The sequence below is a fragment of the Carcharodon carcharias genome, assembly GCF_017639515.1.
Source record: "Carcharodon carcharias isolate sCarCar2 chromosome 24 unlocalized genomic scaffold, sCarCar2.pri SUPER_24_unloc_14, whole genome shotgun sequence".
Taxonomy (NCBI): domain Eukaryota; kingdom Metazoa; phylum Chordata; class Chondrichthyes; order Lamniformes; family Lamnidae; genus Carcharodon; species Carcharodon carcharias.
Genome location: NW_024470589.1, coordinates 270,001 through 293,487, shown reverse-complemented (window position 1 = coordinate 293,487; position 23,487 = coordinate 270,001). Strand labels below are relative to the sequence as shown.

The window sequence follows — 23,487 nt, the reverse complement described above, 5'->3', positions numbered from 1 at the left end:
CTACTGATGTTAATCCAGCTCCCTCACACTGTCACTCAGTAACCCCACTCACCCAGCACCCTGTGTTACTGACTGTATCTGTACTGATGTTAATCCAGCTCCCTCACTCTGTCACTCAGTAACAACTCTCTCCCAGCGCCCTGTGTTACTGACTGTATCTCTACTGAGGTTAATGCAGCTCCCTCACACTGTCACTCAGTAAACCCTTTCCCCCCAACGCCCTGTGTTTTTGACGGTATCTCTACTGATGTTAATCCAGCTCCCTCACACTGTCACTCAGTAACCCCTCTCCCCCAGCACCCTGTGTTACTGACTGTATCTCTACTGATGTTAATCCAGCTCCCTCATACTGTCACTCAGTAACAACTCTCCCCCTGCGCCCTGTGCAACTGACTGTATATCTACTGGTGTTAATCCAGCTCCCTCACACTGTCACTGAGTAACACCTCTCCCCAAGCACACTGTTTAACTGACTGTATCTCTACTGATGTTTATCCAGCTCTCTCACACTGTCACTCAGTAACCCCACTCACCCCCAGCACCCTGTGTTACTGACTGTATCTCTACTGATGTTAATCCAGCTCCCTCACACTGTCACTCAGGAACCCCTGACCCCCAGCACCCTGTGTTACTGACTGTATCTCTACTGATGTTAATCCAGCTCCCTCATACTGTCACTCAGTAACAACTCTCCCCCAGCACCCTGTGCAACTGACTGTATCTCTACTGATGTTAATGCAGCTCCCTCACACTGTCACTCAGTAACCCTCTCCCCGCAACGCCCTATGTTACTGACTGTATCTCTACTGATGTTAATCCAGCTCCCTCATACTGTCACTCAGTAACAACACTCCCCCAGCACCCAGTGCAACTGACCGTATCTCTACTGATGTTAATCCAGCACCCTCACACTGTCACTCAGTAACAACTCTCTCCCAGCGCCCTGTGTTACTGACTGTACCTCTACTGAGGTTAATGCAGCTCGCTCACACTGTCACTCAGTAATCCCTCTCCCCCAGCACCCTGTGTTACTGACTGTATCTCTACTGATGTTAATCCAGCTCCCTCACAGTGTCACTCAGTAACCCCTCTCCCTCCCAGCACCCTGTGTTACTGACTGTATCTCTACTGATGTTAATCCAGCTCCCTCACAGTGTCACTCAGTAACCCCTCTCCCTCCCAGCACCCTGTGTTACTGACTGTAACTCTACTGATGTTAATCCAGCTCCCTCACACTGTCACTCAGTAACCCCTCTCCCCCAGCACCCTCTTTTACTGACTGTATCTCTACTGATGTTAATCCAGCTCCCTCACAGTGCCACTCAGCAACCCCACTACCCCCCAGCGGCCTGTATTATTGACTCTATCTCTACAGAGGTTAATCCAGCTCCCTCACACTGTCACTCAGTAACCCCTTTCACCCAGCACCCTGTGTTACTGACTGTAACTCTACTGATGTTAATCCAGCTCCCTCACATTCTCACTCAGTAACCCCTCTCCCTCAGCACCCTGTGTTACTGACTGTATTTCTACTGATGTTAATCCAGCTCCCTCACACTGTCACTCACTAAACCCTCTCCCCCCAGTGCCATGTGTTACCGACCGTATCTCTACTGTTGTTAATCCAGCTCCCTCACACTGTCACTCATTAACGCCTCTCCCCCCAGTGCCTTGTGTTACTGACTGTATCTCTACTGATTTTAATCCAGCTCCCTCACACTGTCACTCAGTAACCCTTCTCACCCAGCACACTGTGTTACTGACTGTATCTCTACTGATGTTAATCCAGCTCCGTCACAGTGTCACTCAGTAACCCCACTCCCCCCCAGTGCCCTGTATTATTGACTGTATCTCTACTGATGTTAATCCAGCTCCCTCACACTGTCAATCAGTAACACCTCTCCCCCAGCACACTGTTTAACTGACTGTATCTCTACTGATGTTTATCCAGCTCCCTCACACTGTCACTCAGTAACCCCACTCACCCACAGCACCCTGTGTTACTGACTGTATATCTACTGATGTTAATCCCGCTCCCTCACACTGTCACTCAGTAACCCCCCCCCCCCCCCTCAGCACCCTGTGTTACTGACTGTATCTCTACTGATGTTAAGCCCGCTCCCTCACACCGTCACTCAGTAATCCCTCTCCCCCCAGCACCCTGTGTTACTGACTGTATCTCTACTGATGTTAATCCAGCTCCCTCACACTGTCACTCAGTAACCCCTCTCCCCCCAGCACCCTGTGTTACTGACTGTATCTCTACTGATGTTAATCCAACTCCCTCACACTGCCACTCAGTAACCCCTCACCCCCCAGCGCCCTGTGTTTTTGACTGTATCTCTACTGATGTTAATCCAGCTCCCTCACACTGTCACTCAGTAACCCCTGATCCCCAGCACCCTGTGTTACTGACTGTATCTCTACTGATGTTAATCCAGCTCCCTCACACTGTCACTCAGTAACCCCTTTCACCCAGCACCCTGTGTTACTGACTGTATCTCTACTGATGTTAATCCAGCACCCTCACACTGTCACTCAGTAACAACTCTCTCCCAGCGCCCTGTGTTACTGACTGTATCTCTACTGAGGTTAATGCAGCTCCCTCACACTGTCACTCAGTAAACCCTTTCCCCCCAACGCCCTGTGTTTTTGACGGTATCTCTACTGATGTTAATCCAGCTCCCTCACACTGTCACTCAGTAACCCCTCACCCCCCAGCGCCCTGTTACTGACTGTATCTCTACTGATGTTAATCCAGCTCCCTCACACTGTCACTCAGTAACCCCTGACCCCCAGCACCCTGTGTTACTGACTGTATCTCTACTGATGTTAATCCAGCTCCCTCACACTGTCACTCAGTAACCCCTCTCCCCCGAGTCTCCTGTGTTACTGACTGTATCTCTACTGATGTTAATCCTGCTCCCTCACACTGTCACTCAGTAACCCCTCTCCCCAGCACCCTGTGTTACTGACTGTATCTCTACTGATGTTAATCCAGCTCCCTCACACTGTCACTCAGTAACCCCTCTCCCCCCAGCGCCCTGTGTTTTTGACTGTATCTCTACTGATGTTAATCCAGCTCCCTCACACTGTCACTCAGTAACCCCTCTCCCCCCAGCACCCTGTGTTACTGACTGTATCTCTACTGATGTTAATCCAGCTCCCTCACACTGTCACTCAGTAACCCCTCTCCCCCCAGCAGCCTGTGTTACTGACTGTATCTCTACTGATGTTAATCAGCTCCCTCACACTGTCACTCAGTAACCCCTCTCCCCCAAGCGACCTGTGTTACTGACTGTATCTCTACTGATGTTAATCCAACTCCCTCACACTTTCACTCAGTAACCCGTCTCCACCAGAACCCTGTGTTACTGACTGTATCTCTACTGATGTTAATCCAGCTCCCTCACACTGTCACTCAGTAACCCCTCACCCCCCAGCGCCCTGTGTTTTTGACTGTATCTCTACTGATGTTAATCCAGCTCCCTCATACTGTCACTCAGTAACCCCTCTCCCCCCAGCGCCCTGTGTTACTGACTGTATCTCTACTGATGTTAATCCAGCTCCCCCACACTGTCACTCAGTAACCCCTCTCCCCCAGCACCCTGTGTTACTGACTGTATCTCTACTGATGTTAATCCAGCTCTCTCACACTGTCACTCAGTAACCCCTCTCCCCCAGCACCCTGTGTTACTGACTGTATCTCTACTGATGTTAATCCAGCTCCCTCACACTGTCACTCAGTAACCCCTCTCTCCCAGCACCCTGTGTTACTGACTGTATCTCTACTGATGTCAATCCAGCTCCCTCACACTCAGTAACCCCTCTCCCCCAGCACTCTGAGTTACTGACTGTATCTCTGCTGATGTTAATCCAGCTCCCTCACACTGTCACTCAGTAACCCCTCTCCCCCAAGCGACCTGTGTTACTGACTGTATCTCTACTGATGTTAATCCAGCTCCCTCACACTGTCACTCAGTAATCCCTCTCCCCCCAGCACCCTGTGTTACTGACTGTATCTCTACTGATGTTATTCCAGCTCCCTCACACAGTCACTCAGTAACCCCTCACCCCCCAGCGCCCTGTTACTGACTGTATCTCTACTGATGTTAATCCAGCTCCCTCACACTGTCACTCAGTAACCCCTGACCCCCAGCACCCTGTGTTACTGACTGTATCTCTACTGATGTTAATCCAGCTCCCTCACACTGTCACTCAGTAACCCCTCTCCCCCGAGTCTCCTGTGTTACTGACTGTATCTCTACTGATGTTAATCCTGCTCCCTCACACTGTCACTCAGTAACCCCACTCACCCACAGCGCCCTGTGTTACTGACTGTATCTCTACTGATGTTAATCCAGCTCCCTCACACTGTCACTCAGTAACCCCTCTCCCCAGCACCCTGTGTTACTGACTGTATCTCTACTGATGTTAATCCAGCTCCCTCACACTGTCACTCAGTAACCCCTCACCCCCCAGCGCCCTGTGTTTTTGACTGTATCTCTACTGATGTTAATCCAGCTCTCTCACACTGTCACTCAGTAACCCCTCTCCCCCAAGCGACCTGTGTTACTGACTGTATCTCTACTGATGTTAATCCAGCTCCCTCGCACTGCCACTCAGTAATCCCTCTCCCCTCAGCACCCTGTGATACTGACTGTATCTCTACTGATGTTAATCCAGCTCCCTCACACTGTCACTCAGTAACCCCTGACCCCCAGCACCCTGTGTTACTGACTGTATCTCTACTGATGTTAATCCAGCTCCCTCACACTGTCACTCAGTAACCCCTCTCCCCCAGCACTCTGAGTTACTGACTGTATCTCTACTGATGTTAATCCAGCTCCCTCACACTGTCACTCAGTAACCCCTCTCCCCCAGCACTCTGAGTTACTGACTGTATCTCTACTGATGTTAATCCAGCTCCCTCACAGTCACTCAGTAACCCCTCTCCCCCGAGTCTCCTGTGTTACTGACTGTATCTCTACTGATGTTAATCCATCTCCCTCACACTGTCACTCAGTAACCCCTCTCTCCCCAGCGCCCTGTGTTACTGACTGTATCTCTACTGATGTTAATCCAGCTCCCTCACACTGTCACTCAGTAACCCCTCTCCCCCCAGCTCCCTGTGTTACTGACTGTATCTCTACTGATGTTAATCCAGCTCCCTCACAGTGTCACTCAGTATCCCCTCTCTCCCAGCACCCTGTGTTACTGACTGTATCTCTACTGATGTTAATCCAGCTCCCTCACACTCAGTAACCCCTCTCCCCCAGCACTCTGAGTTACTGACTGTATCTCTACTGATGTTAATCCAGCTCCCTCACACTGTCACTCAGTAATCCCTCTCCCCCCAGCACCCTGTGGTTCCTCACTGTATCTCTACTGATGTTAATCCAGCTCCCTCACACTGTCACTCAGTAAACCCTGACCCCCAGCACCCTGTGTTACTGACTGTATCTCTACTGATGTTAATCCAGCTCCCTCACACTGTCACTCAGTAACCCCTCTCCCCCAGCACTCTGAGTTACTGACTGTATCTCTACTAATGTTAATCCAGCTTCCTCACACTGTCACTCAGTAACCCCTCTCCCCCAGCGCCCTGTGTTACTGACTGTATCTCTACTGATGTTAACCCAGCTCCCTCACACTGTCACTCAGTAACCCCTCTCCCCCAGCGCCTTGTGTTACTGACTGCATCTCTACTGATGTTAATCCAGCTCCCTCACACTGTCACTCAGTAACCCCTCTCCCCACCAGCACCCTGTGTTACTGACTGTATCTCTACTGATGTTAATCCAGCTCCCTCACACTGTCACTCAGTAACCCCTCTCCCCCCAGCACCCTGTGTTACTGACTGTATCTCTACTGATGTTAATCCAGCTCCCTCACACTGTCACTCAGTAACCCCTTTCACCCAGCACCCTGTGTTACTGACTGTATCTCTACTGATGTTAATCCAGCACCCTCACACTGTCACTCAGTAACAACTCTCTCCCAGCGCCCTGTGTTACTGACTGTATCTCTACTGAGGTTAATGCAGCTCCCTCACACTGTCACTCAGTAAACCCTTTCCCCCCAACGCCCTGTGTTTTTGACGGTATCTCTACTGATGTTAATCCAGCTCCCTCACACTGTCACTCAGTAACCCCTCACCCCCCAGCGCCCTGTTACTGACTGTATCTCTACTGATGTTAATCCAGCTCCCTCACACTGTCACTCAGTAACCCCTGACCCCCAGCACCCTGTGTTACTGACTGTATCTCTACTGATGTTAATCCAGCTCCCTCACACTGTCACTCAGTAACCCCTCTCCCCCGAGTCTCCTGTGTTACTGACTGTATCTCTACTGATGTTAATCCTGCTCCCTCACACTGTCACTCAGTAACCCCACTCACCCACAGCGCCCTGTGTTACTGACTGTATCTCTACTGATGTTAATCCAGCTCCCTCACAATGTCACTCAGTAACCCCTCTCCCCAGCACCCTGTGTTACTGACTGTATCTCTACTGATGTTAATCCAGCTCCCTCACACTGTCACTCAGTAACCCCTCTCCCCCCAGCGCCCTGTGTTTTTGACTGTATCTCTACTGATGTTAATCCAGCTCCCTCACACTGTCACTCAGTAACCCCTCTCCCCCCAGCACCCTGTGTTACTGACTGTATCTCTACTGATGTTAATCCAGCTCCCTCACACTGTCACTCAGTAACCCCTCTCCCCCCAGCAGCCTGTGTTACTGACTGTATCTCTACTGATGTTAATCCAGCTCCCTCACACTGTCACTCAATAACCCCTCTCCCCCAGCACCCATGTGTTACTGACTGTATCTCTACTGATGTTAATCCAGCTCCCTCTCTCTGTCACTCAGTAACCCCTCTCCCCCCAGCACCCTGTGTTACTGACTGTATCTCTACTGATGTTAATCAGCTCCCTCACACTGTCACTCAGTAACCCCTCTCCCCCAAGCGACCTGTGTTACTGACTGTATCTCTACTGATGTTAATCCAACTCCCTCACACTTTCACTCAGTAACCCGTCTCCACCAGAACCCTGTGTTACTGACTGTATCTCTACTGATGTTAATCCAGGTCCCTCACACTGTCACTCCGTAAGCCCTCTCCCCCAGCACCCTGTGTTACTGACTGTATCTCTACTGATGTTAATCCAGCTCCCTCACACTGTCACTCAGTAACCCCTCACCCCCCAGCGCCCTGTGTTTTTGACTGTATCTCTACTGATGTTAATCCAGCTCCCTCATACTGTCACTCAGTAACCCCTCTCCCCCCAGCGCCCTGTGTTACTGACTGTATCTCTACTGATGTTAATCCAGCTCCCCCACACTGTCACTCAGTAACCCCTCTCCCCCAGCACCCTGTGTTACTGACTGTATCTCTACTGATGTTAATCCAGCTCTCTCACACTGTCACTCAGTAACCCCTCTCCCCCAGCACCCTGTGTTACTGACTGTATCTCTACTGATGTTAATCCAGCTCCCTCACACTGTCACTCAGTAACCCCTCTCTCCCAGCACCCTGTGTTACTGACTGTATCTCTACTGATGTCAATCCAGCTCCCTCACACTCAGTAACCCCTCTCCCCCAGCACTCTGAGTTACTGACTGTATCTCTGCTGATGTTAATCCAGCTCCCTCACACTGTCACTCAGTAACCCCTCTCCCCCAAGCGACCTGTGTTACTGACTGTATCTCTACTGATGTTAATCCAGCTCCCTCACACTGTCACTCAGTAATCCCTCTCCCCCCAGCACCCTGTGTTACTGACTGTATCTCTACTGATGTTATTCCAGCTCCCTCACACTGTCACTCAGTAACCCCTCACCCCCCAGCGCCCTGTTACTGACTGTATCTCTACTGATGTTAATCCAGCTCCCTCACACTGTCACTTAGTAACCCCTGACCCCCAGCACCCTGTGTTACTGACTGTATCTCTACTGATGTTAATCCAGCTCCCTCACACTGTCACTCAGTAACCCCTCTCCCCCGAGTCTCCTGTGTTACTGACTGTATCTCTACTGATGTTAATCCTGCTCCCTCACACTGTCACTCAGTAACCCCACTCACCCACAGCGCCCTGTGTTACTGACTGTATCTCTACTGATGTTAATCCAGCTCCCTCACACTGTCACTCAGTAACCCCTCTCCCCAGCACCCTGTGTTACTGACTGTATCTCTACTGATGTTAATCCAGCTCCCTCACACTGTCACTCAGTAACCCCTCACCCCCCAGCGCCCTGTGTTTTTGACTGTATCTCTACTGATGTTAATCCAGCTCTCTCACACTGTCACTCAGTAACCCCTCTCCCCCAAGCGACCTGTGTTACTGACTGTATCTCTACTGATGTTAATCCAGCTCCCTCGCACTGCCACTCAGTAATCCCTCTCCCCTCAGCACCCTGTGATACTGACTGTATCTCTACTGATGTTAATCCAGCTCCCTCACACTGTCACTCAGTAACCCCTGACCCCCAGCACCCTGTGTTACTGACTGTATCTCTACTGATGTTAATCCAGCTCCCTCACACTGTCACTCAGTAACCCCTCTCCCCCAGCACTCTGAGTTACTGACTGTATCTCTACTGATGTTAATCCAGCTCCCTCACACTGTCACTCAGTAACCCCTCTCCCCCAGCACTCTGAGTTACTGACTGTATCTCTACTGATGTTAATCCAGCTCCCTCACAGTCACTCAGTAACCCCTCTCCCCCGAGTCTCCTGTGTTACTGACTGTATCTCTACTGATGTTAATCCATCTCCCTCACACTGTCACTCAGTAACCCCTCTCTCCCCAGCGCCCTGTGTTACTGACTGTATCTCTACTGATGTTAATCCAGCTCCCTCACACTGTCACTCAGTAACCCCTCTCCCCCCAGCACCCTGTGTTACTGACTGTATCTCTACTGATGTTAATCCAGCTCCCTCACAGTGTCACTCAGTAACCCCTCTCTCCCAGCACCCTGTGTTACTGACTGTATCTCTACTGATGTTAATCCAGCTCCCTCACACTCAGTAACCCCTCTCCCCCAGCACTCTGAGTTACTGACTGTATCTCTACTGATGTTAATCCAGCTCCCTCACACTGTCACTCAGTAATCCCTCTCCCCCCAGCACCCTGTGGTTCCTCACTGTATCTCTACTGATGTTAATCCAGCTCCCTCACACTGTCACTCAGTAAACCCTGACCCCCAGCACCCTGTGTTACTGACTGTATCTCTACTGATGTTAATCCAGCTCCCTCACACTGTCACTCAGTAACCCCTCTCCCCCAGCACTCTGAGTTACTGACTGTATCTCTACTAATGTTAATCCAGCTTCCTCACACTGTCACTCAGTAACCCCTCTCCCCCAGCGCCCTGTGTTACTGACTGTATCTCTACTGATGTTAACCCAGCTCCCTCACACTGTCACTCAGTAACCCCTCTCCCCCAGCGCCTTGTGTTACTGACTGCATCTCTACTGATGTTAATCCAGCTCCCTCACACTGTCACTCAGTAACCCCTCTCCCCACCAGCACCCTGTGTTACTGACTGTATCTCTACTGATGTTAATCCAGCTCCCTCACACTGTCACTCAGTAACCCCTCTCCCCCCAGCACCCTGTGTTACTGACTGTATCTCTACTGATGTTAATCCAGCTCCCTCACACTGTCACTCAGTAACCCCTCTCCCCCAGCACCCTGTGTTACTGACTGTATCTCTACTGATGTTAATCCAGCTCCCTCTCAATGTCACTCAGTAACCCCTCTCCCCCCAGCACCCTGTGTTACTGACTGTATCTCTACTGATGTTAATCAGCTCCCTCACACTGTCACTCAGTAACCCCTCTCCCCCAAGCGACCTGTGTTACTGACTTTATCTCTACTGATGTTAATCCAACTCCCTCACACTGTCACTCAGTAACCCGAATCCACCAGAACCCTGTGTTACTGACTGTATCTCTACTGATGTTAATCCAGCTCCCTCACACTGTCACTCAGTAACCCGTCTCCACCAGAACCCTGTGTTACTGACTGTATCTCTACTGATGTTAATCCAGCTCCCTCACACTGTCACTCAGTAACCCCTCTCCCCCCCCGCACCCTGTGTTACTGACTGTATCTCTACTGATGTTAATCCAGCTCCCTCACACTGTCACTCAGTAACCCCTCTCCCCCAGCACCCTGTGTTACTGACTGTATCTCTACTGATGTTAATCCAGCTCCCTCACAGTGTCACTCAGTAACCCCTCTCTCCCAGCACCCTGTGTTACTGACTGTATCTCTACTGATGTGAATCCAGCTCCCTCACACTCAGTAACCCCTCTCCCCCTGCACTCTCAGTTACTGACTGTATCTCTACTGATGTTAATCCAGCTCCCTCACACTGTCACTCAGTAACCCATCTCCCCCAAGCGACCTGTGTTACTGACTGTATCTCTACTGATGTTAATCCAGCTCCCTCACACTGTCACTCAGTAATCCCTCTCCCCCCAGCACCCTGTGTTACTGACTGTATCTCTACTGATGTTAATCCAACTCCCTCACACTGTCACTCAGTAAACCCTGACCCCCAGCACCCTGTGTTACTGACTGTATCTCTACTGATGTTAATCCAGCTCCCTCACACTGTCACTCAGTAACCCCTCTCCCCCAGCACTCTGAGTTACTGACTGTATCTCTACTAATGTTAATCCAGCTTCCTCACACTGTCACTCAGTAACCCCTCTCCCCCGAGTCTCCTGTGTTACTGACTGTATCTCTACTGATGTTAATCCATCTCCCTCACACTGTCACTCAGTAACCCCTCTCTCCCCAGCGCCCTGTGTTACTGACTGTATCTCTACTGATGTTAATCCAGCTCCCTCACACAGTCACTCAGTAACCCCTCTCCCCCCAGCACCCTGTGTTACTGACTGTATCTCTACTGATGTTAATCCAGCTCCCTCACACTGTCACTCAGTAACCCCTCTCCCCCCCAGCACCCTGTGTTACTGACTGTATCTCTACTGATGTTAATCCAGCTCCCTCACACTGTCACTCAGTAACACCACTCACCCAGCGCCCTGTGTTACTGACTATATCTCTACTGATGTTAATCCAGCTCCGTCACACTGTCACTCAGTAACCCCTCTCCCCCGAGTCTCCTGTGTTACTGACTGTATCTCTACTGATGTTAATCCAGCTCCCTCACACTGTCACTCAGTAACCCCACTCACCCACAGCGCCCTGTGTTACTGACTGTATCTCTACTGATGTTAATCCAGCTCCCTCACACTGTCTCTCAGTAACCCCTCTCCCCAGCACCCTGTGTTACTGACTGTATCTCTACTGATGTTAATCCAGCTCCCTCACACTGTCACTCAGTAACCCCTCACCCCCCAGCGCCCTGTGTTTTTGACTGTATCTCTACTGATGTTAATCCAGCTCCCTCACACTGTCACTCAGTAACCCCTCTCCCCCAAGCGACCTGTGTTACTGACTGTATCTCTACTGATGTTAATCCAGCTCCCTCGCACTGTCACTCAGTAATCCCTCTCCCCCCAGCACCCTGTGTTACTGACTGTATCTCTACTGATGTTAATCCAACTCCCTCACACTGTCACTCAGTAAACCCTGACCCCCAGCACCCTGTGTTACTGACTGTATCTCTACTGATGTTAATCCAGCTCCCTCACACTGTCACTCAGTAACCCCTCTCCCCCAGCACTCTGAGTTACTGACTGTATCTCTACTAATGTTAATCCAGCTTCCTCACACTGTCACTCAGTAACCCCTCTCCCCCGAGTCTCCTGTGTTACTGACTGTATCTCTACTGATGTTAATCCATCTCCCTCACACTGTCACTCAGTAACCCCTCTCTCCCCAGCGCCCTGTGTTACTGACTGTATCTCTACTGATGTTAATCCAGCTCCCTCACACAGTCACTCAGTAACCCCTCTCCCCCCAGCACCCTGTGTTACTGACTGTATCTCTACTGATGTTAATCCAGCTCCCTCACACTGTCACTCAGTAACCCTTCTCCCCCCCACCTCCCAGCGTTACTGACTGTATCTCTACTGATGTTAATCCAGCTCCCTCACACTGTCACTCAGTAACACCACTCACCCAGCGCCCTGTGTTACTGACTATATCTCTACTGATGTTAATCCAGCTCCGTCACACTGTCACTCAGTAACCCCTCTCCCCCGAGTCTCCTGTGTTACTGACTGTATCTCTACTGATGTTAATCCAGCTCCCTCACACTGTCACTCAGTAACCCCACTCACCCACAGCGCCCTGTGTTACTGACTGTATCTCTACTGATGTTAATCCAGCTCCCTCACACTGTCTCTCAGTAACCCCTCTCCCCAGCACCCTGTGTTACTGACTGTATCTCTACTGATGTTAATCCAGCTCCCTCACACTGTCACTCAGTAACCCCTCACCCCCCAGCGCCCTGTGTTTTTGACTGTATCTCTACTGATGTTAATCCAGCTCCCTCACACTGTCACTCAGTAACCCCTCTCCCCCAAGCGACCTGTGTTACTGACTGTATCTCTACTGATGTTAATCCAGCTCCCTCGCACTGTCACTCAGTAATCCCTCTCCCCCCAGCACCCTGTGTTACTGACTGTATCTCTACTGATGTTAATCCAGCTCCCTCACACTGTCACTCAGTAACCCCTGACCCCCAGCACCCTGTGTTACTGACTGTATCTCTACTGATGTTAATCCAGCTCCCTCACACTGTCACTCAGTAACCCCTCTCCCCCAGCACTCTGAGTTACTGACTGTATCTCTACTGATGTTAATCCAGCTCCCTCACACTGTCACTCAGTAACCCCTCTCCCCCGAGTCTCCTGTGTTACTGACTGTATCTCTACTGATGTTAATCCATCTCCCTCACACTGTCACTCAGTAACCCCTCTCTCCCCAGCGCCCTGTTGTTACTGACTGTATCTCTACTGATGTTAATCCAGCTCCCTCACACTGTCACTCAGTAACCCCTCTCCCCCCAGCACCCTGTGTTACTGACTGTATCTCTACTGATGTTAATCCAGCTCCCTCACAGTGTCACTCAGTAACCCCTCTCTCCCAGCACCCTGTGTTACTGACTGTATCTCTACTGATGTGAATCCAGCTCCCTCACACTCAGTAACCCCTCTCCCCCTGCACTCTCAGTTACTGACTGTATCTCTACTGATGTTAATCCAGCTCCCTCACACTGTCACTCAGTAACCCATCTCCCCCAAGCGACCTGTGTTACTGACTGTATCTCTACTGATGTTAATCCAGCTCCCTCACACTGTCACTCAGTAATCCCTCTCCCCCCAGCACCCTGTGTTACCGACTGTATCTCTACTGATGTTAATCCAACTCCCTCACACTGTCACTCAGTAAACCCTGACCCCCAGCACCCTGTGTTACTGACTGTATCTCTACTGATGTTAATCCAGCTCCCTCACACTGTCACTCAGTAACCCCTCTCCCCCAGCACTCTGAGTTACTGACTGTATCTCTACTAAGGTTAATCCAGCTTCCTCACACTGTCACTCAGTAACCCCTCTCCCCCGAGTCTCCTGTGTTACTGACTGTATCTCTACTGATGTTAATCCATCTCCCTCACACTGTCACTCAGTAACCCCTCTCTCCCCAGCGCCCTGTGTTACTGACTGTATCTCTACTGATGTTAATCCAGCTCCCTCACACAGTCACTCAGTAACCCCTCTCCCCCCAGCACCCTGTGTTACTGACTGTATCTCTACTGATGTTAATCCAGCTCCCTCACACTGTCACTCAGTAACCCCTCTCCCCCCCAGCACCCTGTGTTACTGACTGTATCTCTACTGATGTTAATCCAGCTCCCTCACACTGTCACTCAGTAACCCCTCTCCCCAGCACCCTGTGTTACTGACTGTATCTCTACTGATGTTAATCCTGCTCCCTCACACTGTCACTCAGTAACCCCTCTCCCCCCAGCGCCCTATGTTACTGACTGTATCTCTACTGATGTTAATCCAGCTCCCTCACACTGTCCCTCAGTAACCCCTCACCCCCCAGCGCCCTGTTACTGACTGTATCTCTACTGATGTTAATCCAGCTCCCTCACACTGTCACTCAGTAACCCCTGACCCCCAGCACCCTGTGTTACTGACTGTATCTCTACTGATGTTAATCCAGCTCCCTCACACTGTCACTCAGTAACCCCTCTCCCCCAAGCGACCTGTGTTACTGACTGTATCTCTACTGATGTTAATCGAGCTCCCTCACACTGTCACTCAGTAACCCCTCTCCCCCAGCGCCCTGTGTTACTGACTGTATCTCTACTGATGTTAACCCAGCTCCCTCACACTGTCACTCAGTAACCCCTCTCCCCCCAGCGCCTTGTGTTACTGACTGTATCTCTACTGATGTTAATCCAGCTCCCTCACACTGTCACTCAGTAACCCCTCTCCCCCAGCACCCTGTGTTACTGACTGTATCTCTACTGATGTTAATCCAGCTCCCTCTCAATGTCACTCAGTAACCCCTCTCCCCCCAGCACCCTGTGTTACTGACTGTATCTCTACTGATGTTAATCAGCTCCCTCACACTGTCACTCAGTAACCCCTCTCCCCCAAGCGACCTGTGTTACTGACTGTATCTCTACTGATGTTAATCCAGCTCCCTCACACTGTCACTCAGTTACCCCTCTCCCCCAGCACCCTGTGCTATTGACTGTTTCTCTTCTGATGTTAATCCTGCTCCCTCACACTGTCACTCAGTAACCCCACTCACCGACAGCGCCCTGTGTTACTGACTGTATCTCTCCTGATGTTAATCCAGCTCCCTCACACTGTCACTCAGTAACCCCTCTCCCCAGCACCCTGTGTTACTGACTGTATCTCTACTGATGTTAATCCAGCTCCCTCACACTGTCACTCAGTAACCCCTCCCCCCCCAGCGCCCTGTGTTTTTGACTGTATCTCTACTGATGTTAATCCAGCTCCCTCACACTGTCACTCAGTAACCCCTCTCCCCAAGCGACCTGTGTTACTGACTGTATCTCTACTGATGTTAATCCAGCTCCCTCGCACTGTCACTCAGTAATCCCTCTCCCCCCAGCACCCTGTGTTACTGACTGTATCTCTACTGATGTTAATCCAGCTCCCTCACACTGTCACTCAGTAACCCCTGACCCCCAGCACCCTGTGTTACTGACTGTATCTCTACTGATGTTAATCCAGCTCCCTCACACTGTCACTCAGTAACCCCTCTCCCCCAGCACTCTCAGTTACTGACTGTATCTCTACTGATGTTAATCCAGCTCCCTCACACTGTCACTCAGTAACCGCTCTCCCCCGAGTCTCCTGTGTTACTGACTGTATCTCTACTGATGTTAATCCATCTCCCTCACACTGTCACTCAGTAACCCCTCTCTCCCCAGCGCCCTGTGTTACTGACTGTATCTCTACTGATGTTAATCCAGCTCCCTCACACTGTCACTCAGTAACCCCTCTCCCCCCAGCACCCTGTGTTACTGACTGTATCTCTACTGATGTTAATCCAGCTCCCTCACACTGTCACTCAGTAACCCCTCTCCCCCCCAGCGCCCTGTGTTACTGACTGTATCTCTACTGATGTTAATCCTGCTCCCTCACACTGTCACTCAGTAACCCCTCTCCCCCAGCGCCCTGTGTTACTGACTGTATCTCTACTGATGTTAACCCAGCTCCCTCACACTGTCACTCAGTAACCCCTCTCCCCCCAGCGCCTTGTGTTACTGACTGCATCTCTACTGATGTTAATCCAGCTCCCTCACACTGTCACTCAGTAACCCCTCTCCCCCCAGCACCCTGTGTTACTGACTGTATCTCTACTGATGTTAATCCAGCTCCCTCACACTGTCACTCAGTAACCCCTCTCCCCCCAGCGCCCTGTGTTACTGACTGTATCTCTACTGATGTTAATCCAGCTCCCTCACACTGTCACTCAGTAACCCCTCTCCCCCAGCACCCTGTGTTACTGACTGTATCTCTACTGATGTTAATCCTGCTCCCTCTCTCTGTCACTCAGTAATCCCTCTCCCCCCAGCACCCTGTGTTACTGACTGTATCTCTACTGATGTTAATCAGCTCCCTCACACTGTCACTCAGTAACCCCTCTCCCCCAAGCGACCTGTGTTACTGACTGTATCTCTACTGATGTTAATCCAACTCCCTCACACTGTCACTCAGTAACCCCTCTCCCCCAAGCGACCTGTGTTACTGACTGTATCTCTACTGATGTTAATCCAACTCCCTCACACTGTCACTCAGTAACCCGTCTCCACCAGAACCCTGTGTTACTGACTGTATCTCTACTGATTTTAATCCAGCTCCCTCACACTGTCACTCAGTAACCCCACTCACCCACAGCGCCCTGTGTTACTGACTGTATCTCTACTGATGTTAATCCAGCTCCCTCACACTGTCTCTCAGTAACCCCTCTCCCCAGCACCCTGTGTTACTGACTGTATCTCTACTGATGTTAATCCAGCTCCCTCACACTGTCACTCAGTAACCCCTCACCCCCCAGCGCCCTGTGTTTTTGACTGTATCTCTACTGATGTTAATCCAGCTCCCTCACACTGTCACTCAGTAACCCCTCTCCCCCAAGCGACCTGTGTTACTGACTGTATCTCTACTGATGTTAATCCAGCTCCCTCGCACTGTCACTCAGTAATCCCTCTCCCCCCAGCACCCTGTGTTACTGACTGTATCTCTACTGATGTTAATCCAGCTCCCTCACACTGTCACTCAGTAACCCCTGACCCCCAGCACCCTGTGTTACTGACTGTATCTCTACTGATGTTAATCCAGCTCCCTCACACTGTCACTCAGTAACCCCTCTCCCCCAGCACTCTGAGTTACTGACTGTATCTCTACTGATGTTAATCCAGCTCCCTCACACTGTCACTCAGTAACCCCTCTCCCCCGAGTCTCCTGTGTTACTGACTGTATCTCTACTGATGTTAATCCATCTCCCTCACACTGTCACTCAGTAACCCCTCTCTCCCCAGCGCCCTGTTGTTACTGACTGTATCTCTACTGATGTTAATCCAGCTCCCTCACACTGTCACTCAGTAACCCCTCTCCCCCCAGCACCCTGTGTTACTGACTGTATCTCTACTGATGTTAATCCAGCTCCCTCACAGTGTCACTCAGTAACCCCTCTCTCCCAGCACCCTGTGTTACTGACTGTATCTCTACTGATGTGAATCCAGCTCCCTCACACTCAGTAACCCCTCTCCCCCTGCACTCTCAGTTACTGACTGTATCTCTACTGATGTTAATCCAGCTCCCTCACACTGTCACTCAGTAACCCATCTCCCCCAAGCGACCTGTGTTACTGACTGTATCTCTACTGATGTTAATCCAGCTCCCTCACACTGTCACTCAGTAATCCCTCTCCCCCAAGCGACCTGTGTTACTGACTGTGTCTCTACTGATGTTAATCCAGCTCCCTCACACTGTCACTCAGTAACCCCACTCAGCCACAGCGCCCTGTGTTACTGACTGTATCTCTACTGATGTTAATCCAGCTCCCTCACTCACACTGTCACTCAGTAACGCCTCTCCCCCAGCACCCTGTGTTACTGACTGTATCTCTACTGATGTTAATCCAGCTCCCTCACACTGTCACTCAGTCACCCCTCTCCCCCCAGGACCCTGTGTTACTGACTGTATGTCTACTGATGTTAATCCATCTCCCTCACACTGTCACTCAGTAACCCCTCTCCCCCCAGCACTCTGTGTTACTGACTGTATCTCTACTGATGTTAATCCAGCTCCCTCACACTGTCACTCAGTAACTCCTCTCCCCCCAGCACCCTGTGTTACTGACTGTATGTCTACTGATGTTAATCCAGCTCCCTCACACTGTCACTCAGTAACACCTCTCCCCCCAGCGCCCTGTGTTACTGACTGTATCTCTACTGATGTTAATCCTGCTCCCTCTCATTGTTACTCTCTCTCTTTCCCCCCCACCGCAGGAATTTTGCTCTCCTCGCTCCGCGCCGTCCGCCTCCCTGTCTCCTCGTGATGAAACATGCCTCCGCCTCCCTCCCCCTCCACACAGCCCTCACGCGGTCCCCCCTCTTCCCTCCCCCTTCTCCCCACTCCCCCGACCGTCTCCCGCGGGGGCCGCTCAGCAACCGCGGGCCCGAGGACCCCCAGCCGGGAGCGGCTGGCGGTGGGGGGTCGCGTGCTGGGCGGCGGGCGCCCCGTCGGCCACCTGCCGGCGCCCCCTTCCCCCACCCTCCCCCGTCCACGGCCCCGGCCCCTCCCCCCTGGCCCGGGGCCCCTTGACGAGGTGGGGAGGAGGCTCGAAACCAAGGAGGCGAGGGGTCCCCGAGCCGGCCGCACGGCCCCGGCTCCCCCCACCGCCGCCAGCCCCGCCGCCAAGCGCACCCCGCTGCGGGCCGACCACTCGCTCGGGGTCCGCGCCCCCTCCCCCTCCCCCTCCCCCTCCCGGCCCCCCCCGGCCGTCCAGCCGCGACCCGCCCCCCGCCCCCAGCCCGCCGACCCCCCCGCCGGCCCGCGCCGGCCCCAGGAGCTGCAGGAGTGCCTGAGGAGGCTCAGCGCCGCCCGGCTGCGCCGCTCCCCTTCCCTGGGCCGCCTGCCCTCCCCCTCCCCCTCCCCCGCCCCCTCCCCCGCCTCCGCCCCCTCCCCCTCCCCCTCCCTCCAGCGCAGCTCCTCGCTGCGCGGGCCGCGCCCGGCGGCCTGGTCAGGGGTCGCCCCCCGGCGGCCCACTCCGCCGGACCCTCAGCCCGGACCCTCGGGCCTCCAGGGGGGCGGAGGGTCGTCGCCACGGAGCCAGGACCAGCAGGAGGCGCTCCTGCGGGAGGAGCGGCGGCGTAGGCTGAAGGTAAGGGAGCTACCCCACCCCTTCCCCCCCCCCACCCCACCCCCTCACCGCGGTGCTTCCTGCCTCCCCGAATTGCTTCCGGCTGACCTCCCCCCCCCCCCCCCCCGCCCCGCGCATCCCCAAACGAATAAATAAGCCTCAGCGCCCTGTCCCCTCCCTTCCTTCCTTCCCCTTTCCAGTCAGCTTGGGTCCCCTCCCTCCCTCCGACACTGTCGTCATCCACTGCGGTCCCTCTGCTCCCCTCTCGCCCCTCCTCCATTCTCTGCCCCTCTCGCTCCTGTCAAGGAATAAATGCAGCAAACGCAGGTTACTTCAGGAGATAGAGTCCAATTTTTTCAGCCCTGAACCGTACAATGGCCATCGGGAGCAGGCCCCGACCGATCTGCTCGAAGTTACTGTGTTCAGCAGGCAGTATTTAAACAGTACAATTAACACATCAACGTTCGCTTGGGATGACCCTGCAACAAGTGTTTATCTACTTGGGCCAGAACCCAAGACCCGTGTCAGGTGCACACAGCATCCCTTGTTCCGTGCTTTCCTGCACCCTCCTCTCTGTCAGTCAGGGCATTCATCGTGTTAGTTACTGGCTCCGGGCGTTTCAGACCTTCCTGGATAAGGACAGTCAGCGGTTCACTAGTCTGGGCTGTGTCTTCCTGATCATTATACCCTTCCTGGGCTCTCTGCTTCATGTGGGCCTTTCGTTTGTCAGTTTCCCTTTGTAGAGTTCCTATATCTTAAGTCATTTATTGTAGTGGTTCCTGCCGCATAACCTATTCCTGTAACTTCCGAGATCCCTCTCCTTTCTCGTCTTTCTTTTCCCGCATCCTCCCTTTTGCGTTGTTTCTGAGTAGGGTTTACTGTGGTCGCGCTCACCCATTGCTCCTTTTCAGCTCCAAGTTTCAACCCTGTTTGGCTAACTTCCTCTCTTAACAGTTTGGGACGCAGGTTTCTCAGCCCCTTCGGGCCCCGTTCTGGCATATTTGGTCTCGTCACATTTACTGTTACTTTCACATGGGTGTATCCTGGGGCAGTAATCTCTCCTTCCTTCTCTGGGATTATTACTAGCCCTGGGTTTGGTGGTATTACCCCTGAACCATTCTTGAGGCATCCCAGAGGTGCCTGGGTGACCATTGTTTTAGTAATATCTTGAGGTGGGGTTGGGGTACCAGCTGTTTTGGGTATCGTTGTGCTGGTTGAGAGGGGTAATGGGTGTTCGTAAGGCCAGACCTAATAGCCCCATCTTATTATCCGGTCTGCACAGCTCAAGACACATGGTCCTCCCACCCTGTCCCCGAATCTGATTGTTTACACTGCAATCGATCCTCTTGTTCGTGCTAGTTGTTTGACATGGCCCACAAGAGTTTGGCTTTAAACTTATTTCTGTCCCGTTACAAGTATAACATCCTCTGCTTTGTCTTTTACACTGATAGCTATTGGTTAGGGTGAAGCTCGAAGTGGGGCTTGTGTTTTTAAGCGTATATAGTTTGCAATCATTTCCCTGTTCCTTCTGTACCTGATTATTATTGGTTGTAGCGGTAGCCCTATAAATATTATCAGTGTCTGGCTTATCTATTACTAGCCTACCGGGGTGCCCCTTTTTCCTATTCCTATAGCTATTCCGGGTCCTTCACATAGTATATTAAATTGTAACATCCGCTCCTGTCTATTATTGTTACTATTGGGATTTCTCTGTTCGCCGCACTTAAGGATCAAGGTAGGATCTTGTCCTTTGCAAGTTGTGGACATGACTCTTTCCCCTTTTGTCACTCCTTCATCTCCTGGCCTTTCTTCATCAAACAACATTCCTGCATTATTAGTAGACATAGCTCTATTAATCTTACTGGCCTTAACTCGTACCGAGAGACAAAGAACCTCGTTCGTTTCTATATATTTTCCTGATTCTAAACATTTAACGCTGAAATTCCCTTTCCCACAGTACACCAGTACTGGTTTGTGGGTATCATCATTATAATAGATCTTATCATCCCTGCAAGAACCATCATTACCGGTTCTAGACATTAGCAATACAGCCTGATTATTACTAAAGTCACTCATTATCTCTCGACGCGCTCGTATACAGTTATACAGAAGTGTTATATTTTACCTTACATCTATCATTTCCACAAGAGAAATAGCCAACTCGTTGCGGTTCAACGCTTGACAAACTTTCTTGAGTTTGTTCAAACATTATTGTGTGGCAATGGTACATGGTCAGACACCGCAGGATGGCATCCGGGTGACTGCACTGTACCTGATCCTGAAAGTTTAACACAATTTATTTCAGTGTTGTTCACAGTACATTGCCAAACCCGACCCCTTACCCGGCCGACAATGAGAGTCACGAATAACTAAAGGATTTTCAATTTCCTTTCTGCTCGGACTCTTGCTGTGCCGCTATTCTCCCACAGTGGCAAGCGTGTATCCAAGTGGGCTTTCCTTCGCACGTCACCCCTGTCCCTGTAGTCACTAACACTTGATAAGCCCCTTCCCGAGGGGGTCTCAAAGAGTCCTTTCTTTTATGAATGAACCTTTACAAGGACCCACTCTCCCGATGTCAGGTTATGGCCCGGGGAGTCTCCCTTTCCCTTTTGGGACTCCTTTACCTGCATGTGAGTAGCTCTCAATTGTTTAGTTAAATGCCTGACAATATTGTATCCACTTGTCTTCACCTTCATGTAGCTCCAGAGGTTTTGTCAACCAGGAGGGATTAAACCCTACTCTCATCGGGCTCCCCACTATAATTTCGCGCGGGCTCAGTTTTGTTTCTGGGTTTGGGGGTCGAACGCACACCCATTAAGGCTACCGGCAAGACTACTGGCCATTTTAGCCCCTGTCTCCGCACATAATTTGGCCGGCCTGTTTTTAAGCGAGCCATTATTTCTTTCCACCACTTCGGAAGCTTGTGGGTGATATGGGCAATGCAGATTTTGTTTGATATCTAAAGCTTTCCATATTTCTTGTATGAATTTCCCTGTAAAATGTGTTCCTCCTCTATCACTGTCTATGCTTTCTGGCCAGCCTGGATTAACATCAGTAGAGATACAGTCAGTAACACAGGGTGCTGGGGGGAGAGGGGTTACTGAGTGACAGTGTGAGGGAGCTGGATTAACATCAGTAGAGATACAGTCAGTAACACAGGGCGCTGGGGGGTGAGGGGTTACTGAGTGACAGTGTGAGGGAGCTGGATTAACATCAGTAGAGATACAGTCAGTAACACAGGGTGCTGGGGGAGAGGGGTTACTGAGTGACAGTGTGAGGGAGCTGGCTTTACATCAGTAGAGATACAGTCAGTAACACAGGGCACTGGGGGAGAGAGGGGTTACTGAGTGACAGTGTGAGGGAGCTGGATTAACATCAGTAGAGATACAGTCAGTAACACAGGGTGCTGGGGGAGAGGGGTTACTGAGTGACAGTGTGAGGGAGCTGGATTAACATCAGTAGAGATACAGTCAGTAACACAGGGCGCTGGGGGAGAGGGGTTACTGAAGCAGTATTTCCGCTACTATCCACCCTAAATGCAGGGAAAGCTGCAATCCATTTAGAGAAGGTCTGTATTAGAACTAGCACATGCTCATATCTTAATGCCATAGGTAACTGTATAAAATCAATTTGTATAACAGTAGACCGAGTAGGTTCACTCCCGCCAGTGTTGTGTTTTTGGCAAATGGCACACCTTTGGCAGAGGTTAGCTGACAATTTGCGCAAAACCAGGGGCGTACCATGTGTTTCGGATGGTCTCAATCATCACCCCTCCCCCCTCTTTGCTCGCCTGTGTCACACCGTGAGCAGTTTTTGCTGAATAAGGTAACAATAGTCTCGGTTGGGGGGAGGCATCTGTGGATCGCCAAAGACCACCCTAATCTTGTGACGTCCCTTAAGGGTCCATGACTTACCTTCTTTGTAAGGGACGGGATTCTTGTAGTTCCGATAGTAAACTAGGGAGTTTTGTTTTCTGTCCCGCTTCTCCGCCGTTAAAGCAGGCTCGTCTTCCTGGGGTTGCCTGCTTCACCACCCCCACCTCCCCCCGACCCCCGTGCTCTCCCTCTGCCTCTGCCCCTTCCTCTTTCCCCAAAATTGTTTCCCTGCAATTGGCCAAGTTGCCAAGGAATCAGTCTTCCCTCCGATTGTTCTTTCCTTTGTTCTAAGGCAGCAGCTACCAGCTCGGTCAGGGGTTGGGTTTGCCACCCTACGCAGATGCTCTTGAGCTGATTTTGGGTTTTGGGCAAAAAGCCTCTCCCTCCACAAAGGCGACAGCAACCCCATCTGGGGCCATATCTCTGGGCTCGGTGGATCCCAGAGTGAGATTCGAAGATTCTAATCCTTCGCTCTAAAAAAAATCTGCTGGAGATTCATTCTTTTCCCGCTTACGGTTTGGGAGTTGGGACCCAGCAGCCCCTTTTTGGACAGACCACACGGACTGTGTTAATCGGTCGGTTTGTTAGGTTTTCCAGGGCTTCAGTGCATCCTGGATGGTTTTGGGGACATTGGGCTGCCTCAAATGGCCTTTTTAGTACCTCGCTGGGTACAATTGCTCTCAACAATTGCTGCATATCTGACCAGTTGGGATTATAACACCGTATTCCTGTCAGGAGTTCTTCGGCTAACTTTTCTGGCTGTTCTCT

The 23,487-nt window shown here is 51.5% G+C and overlaps 1 protein-coding gene across 1 annotated transcript in view; it reads left to right on the top strand.

Moving 5' to 3' along the window:
- Window positions 1-18,046: 18,046 nt before the first annotated feature.
- LOC121273498 (ubiquitin carboxyl-terminal hydrolase 21-like) overlaps window positions 18,047-23,487 on the top strand; it is a 34,168-nt gene continuing 28,727 nt past the window's right edge. Inside the window, exons 1-2 of the mRNA XM_041180670.1 lie at window positions 18,047-18,588; window positions 18,691-18,865. Of these exons, the coding sequence (XP_041036604.1) occupies window positions 18,047-18,588; window positions 18,691-18,865 (717 nt within the window). The remainder of the gene's footprint in view (window positions 18,589-18,690; window positions 18,866-23,487) is intronic.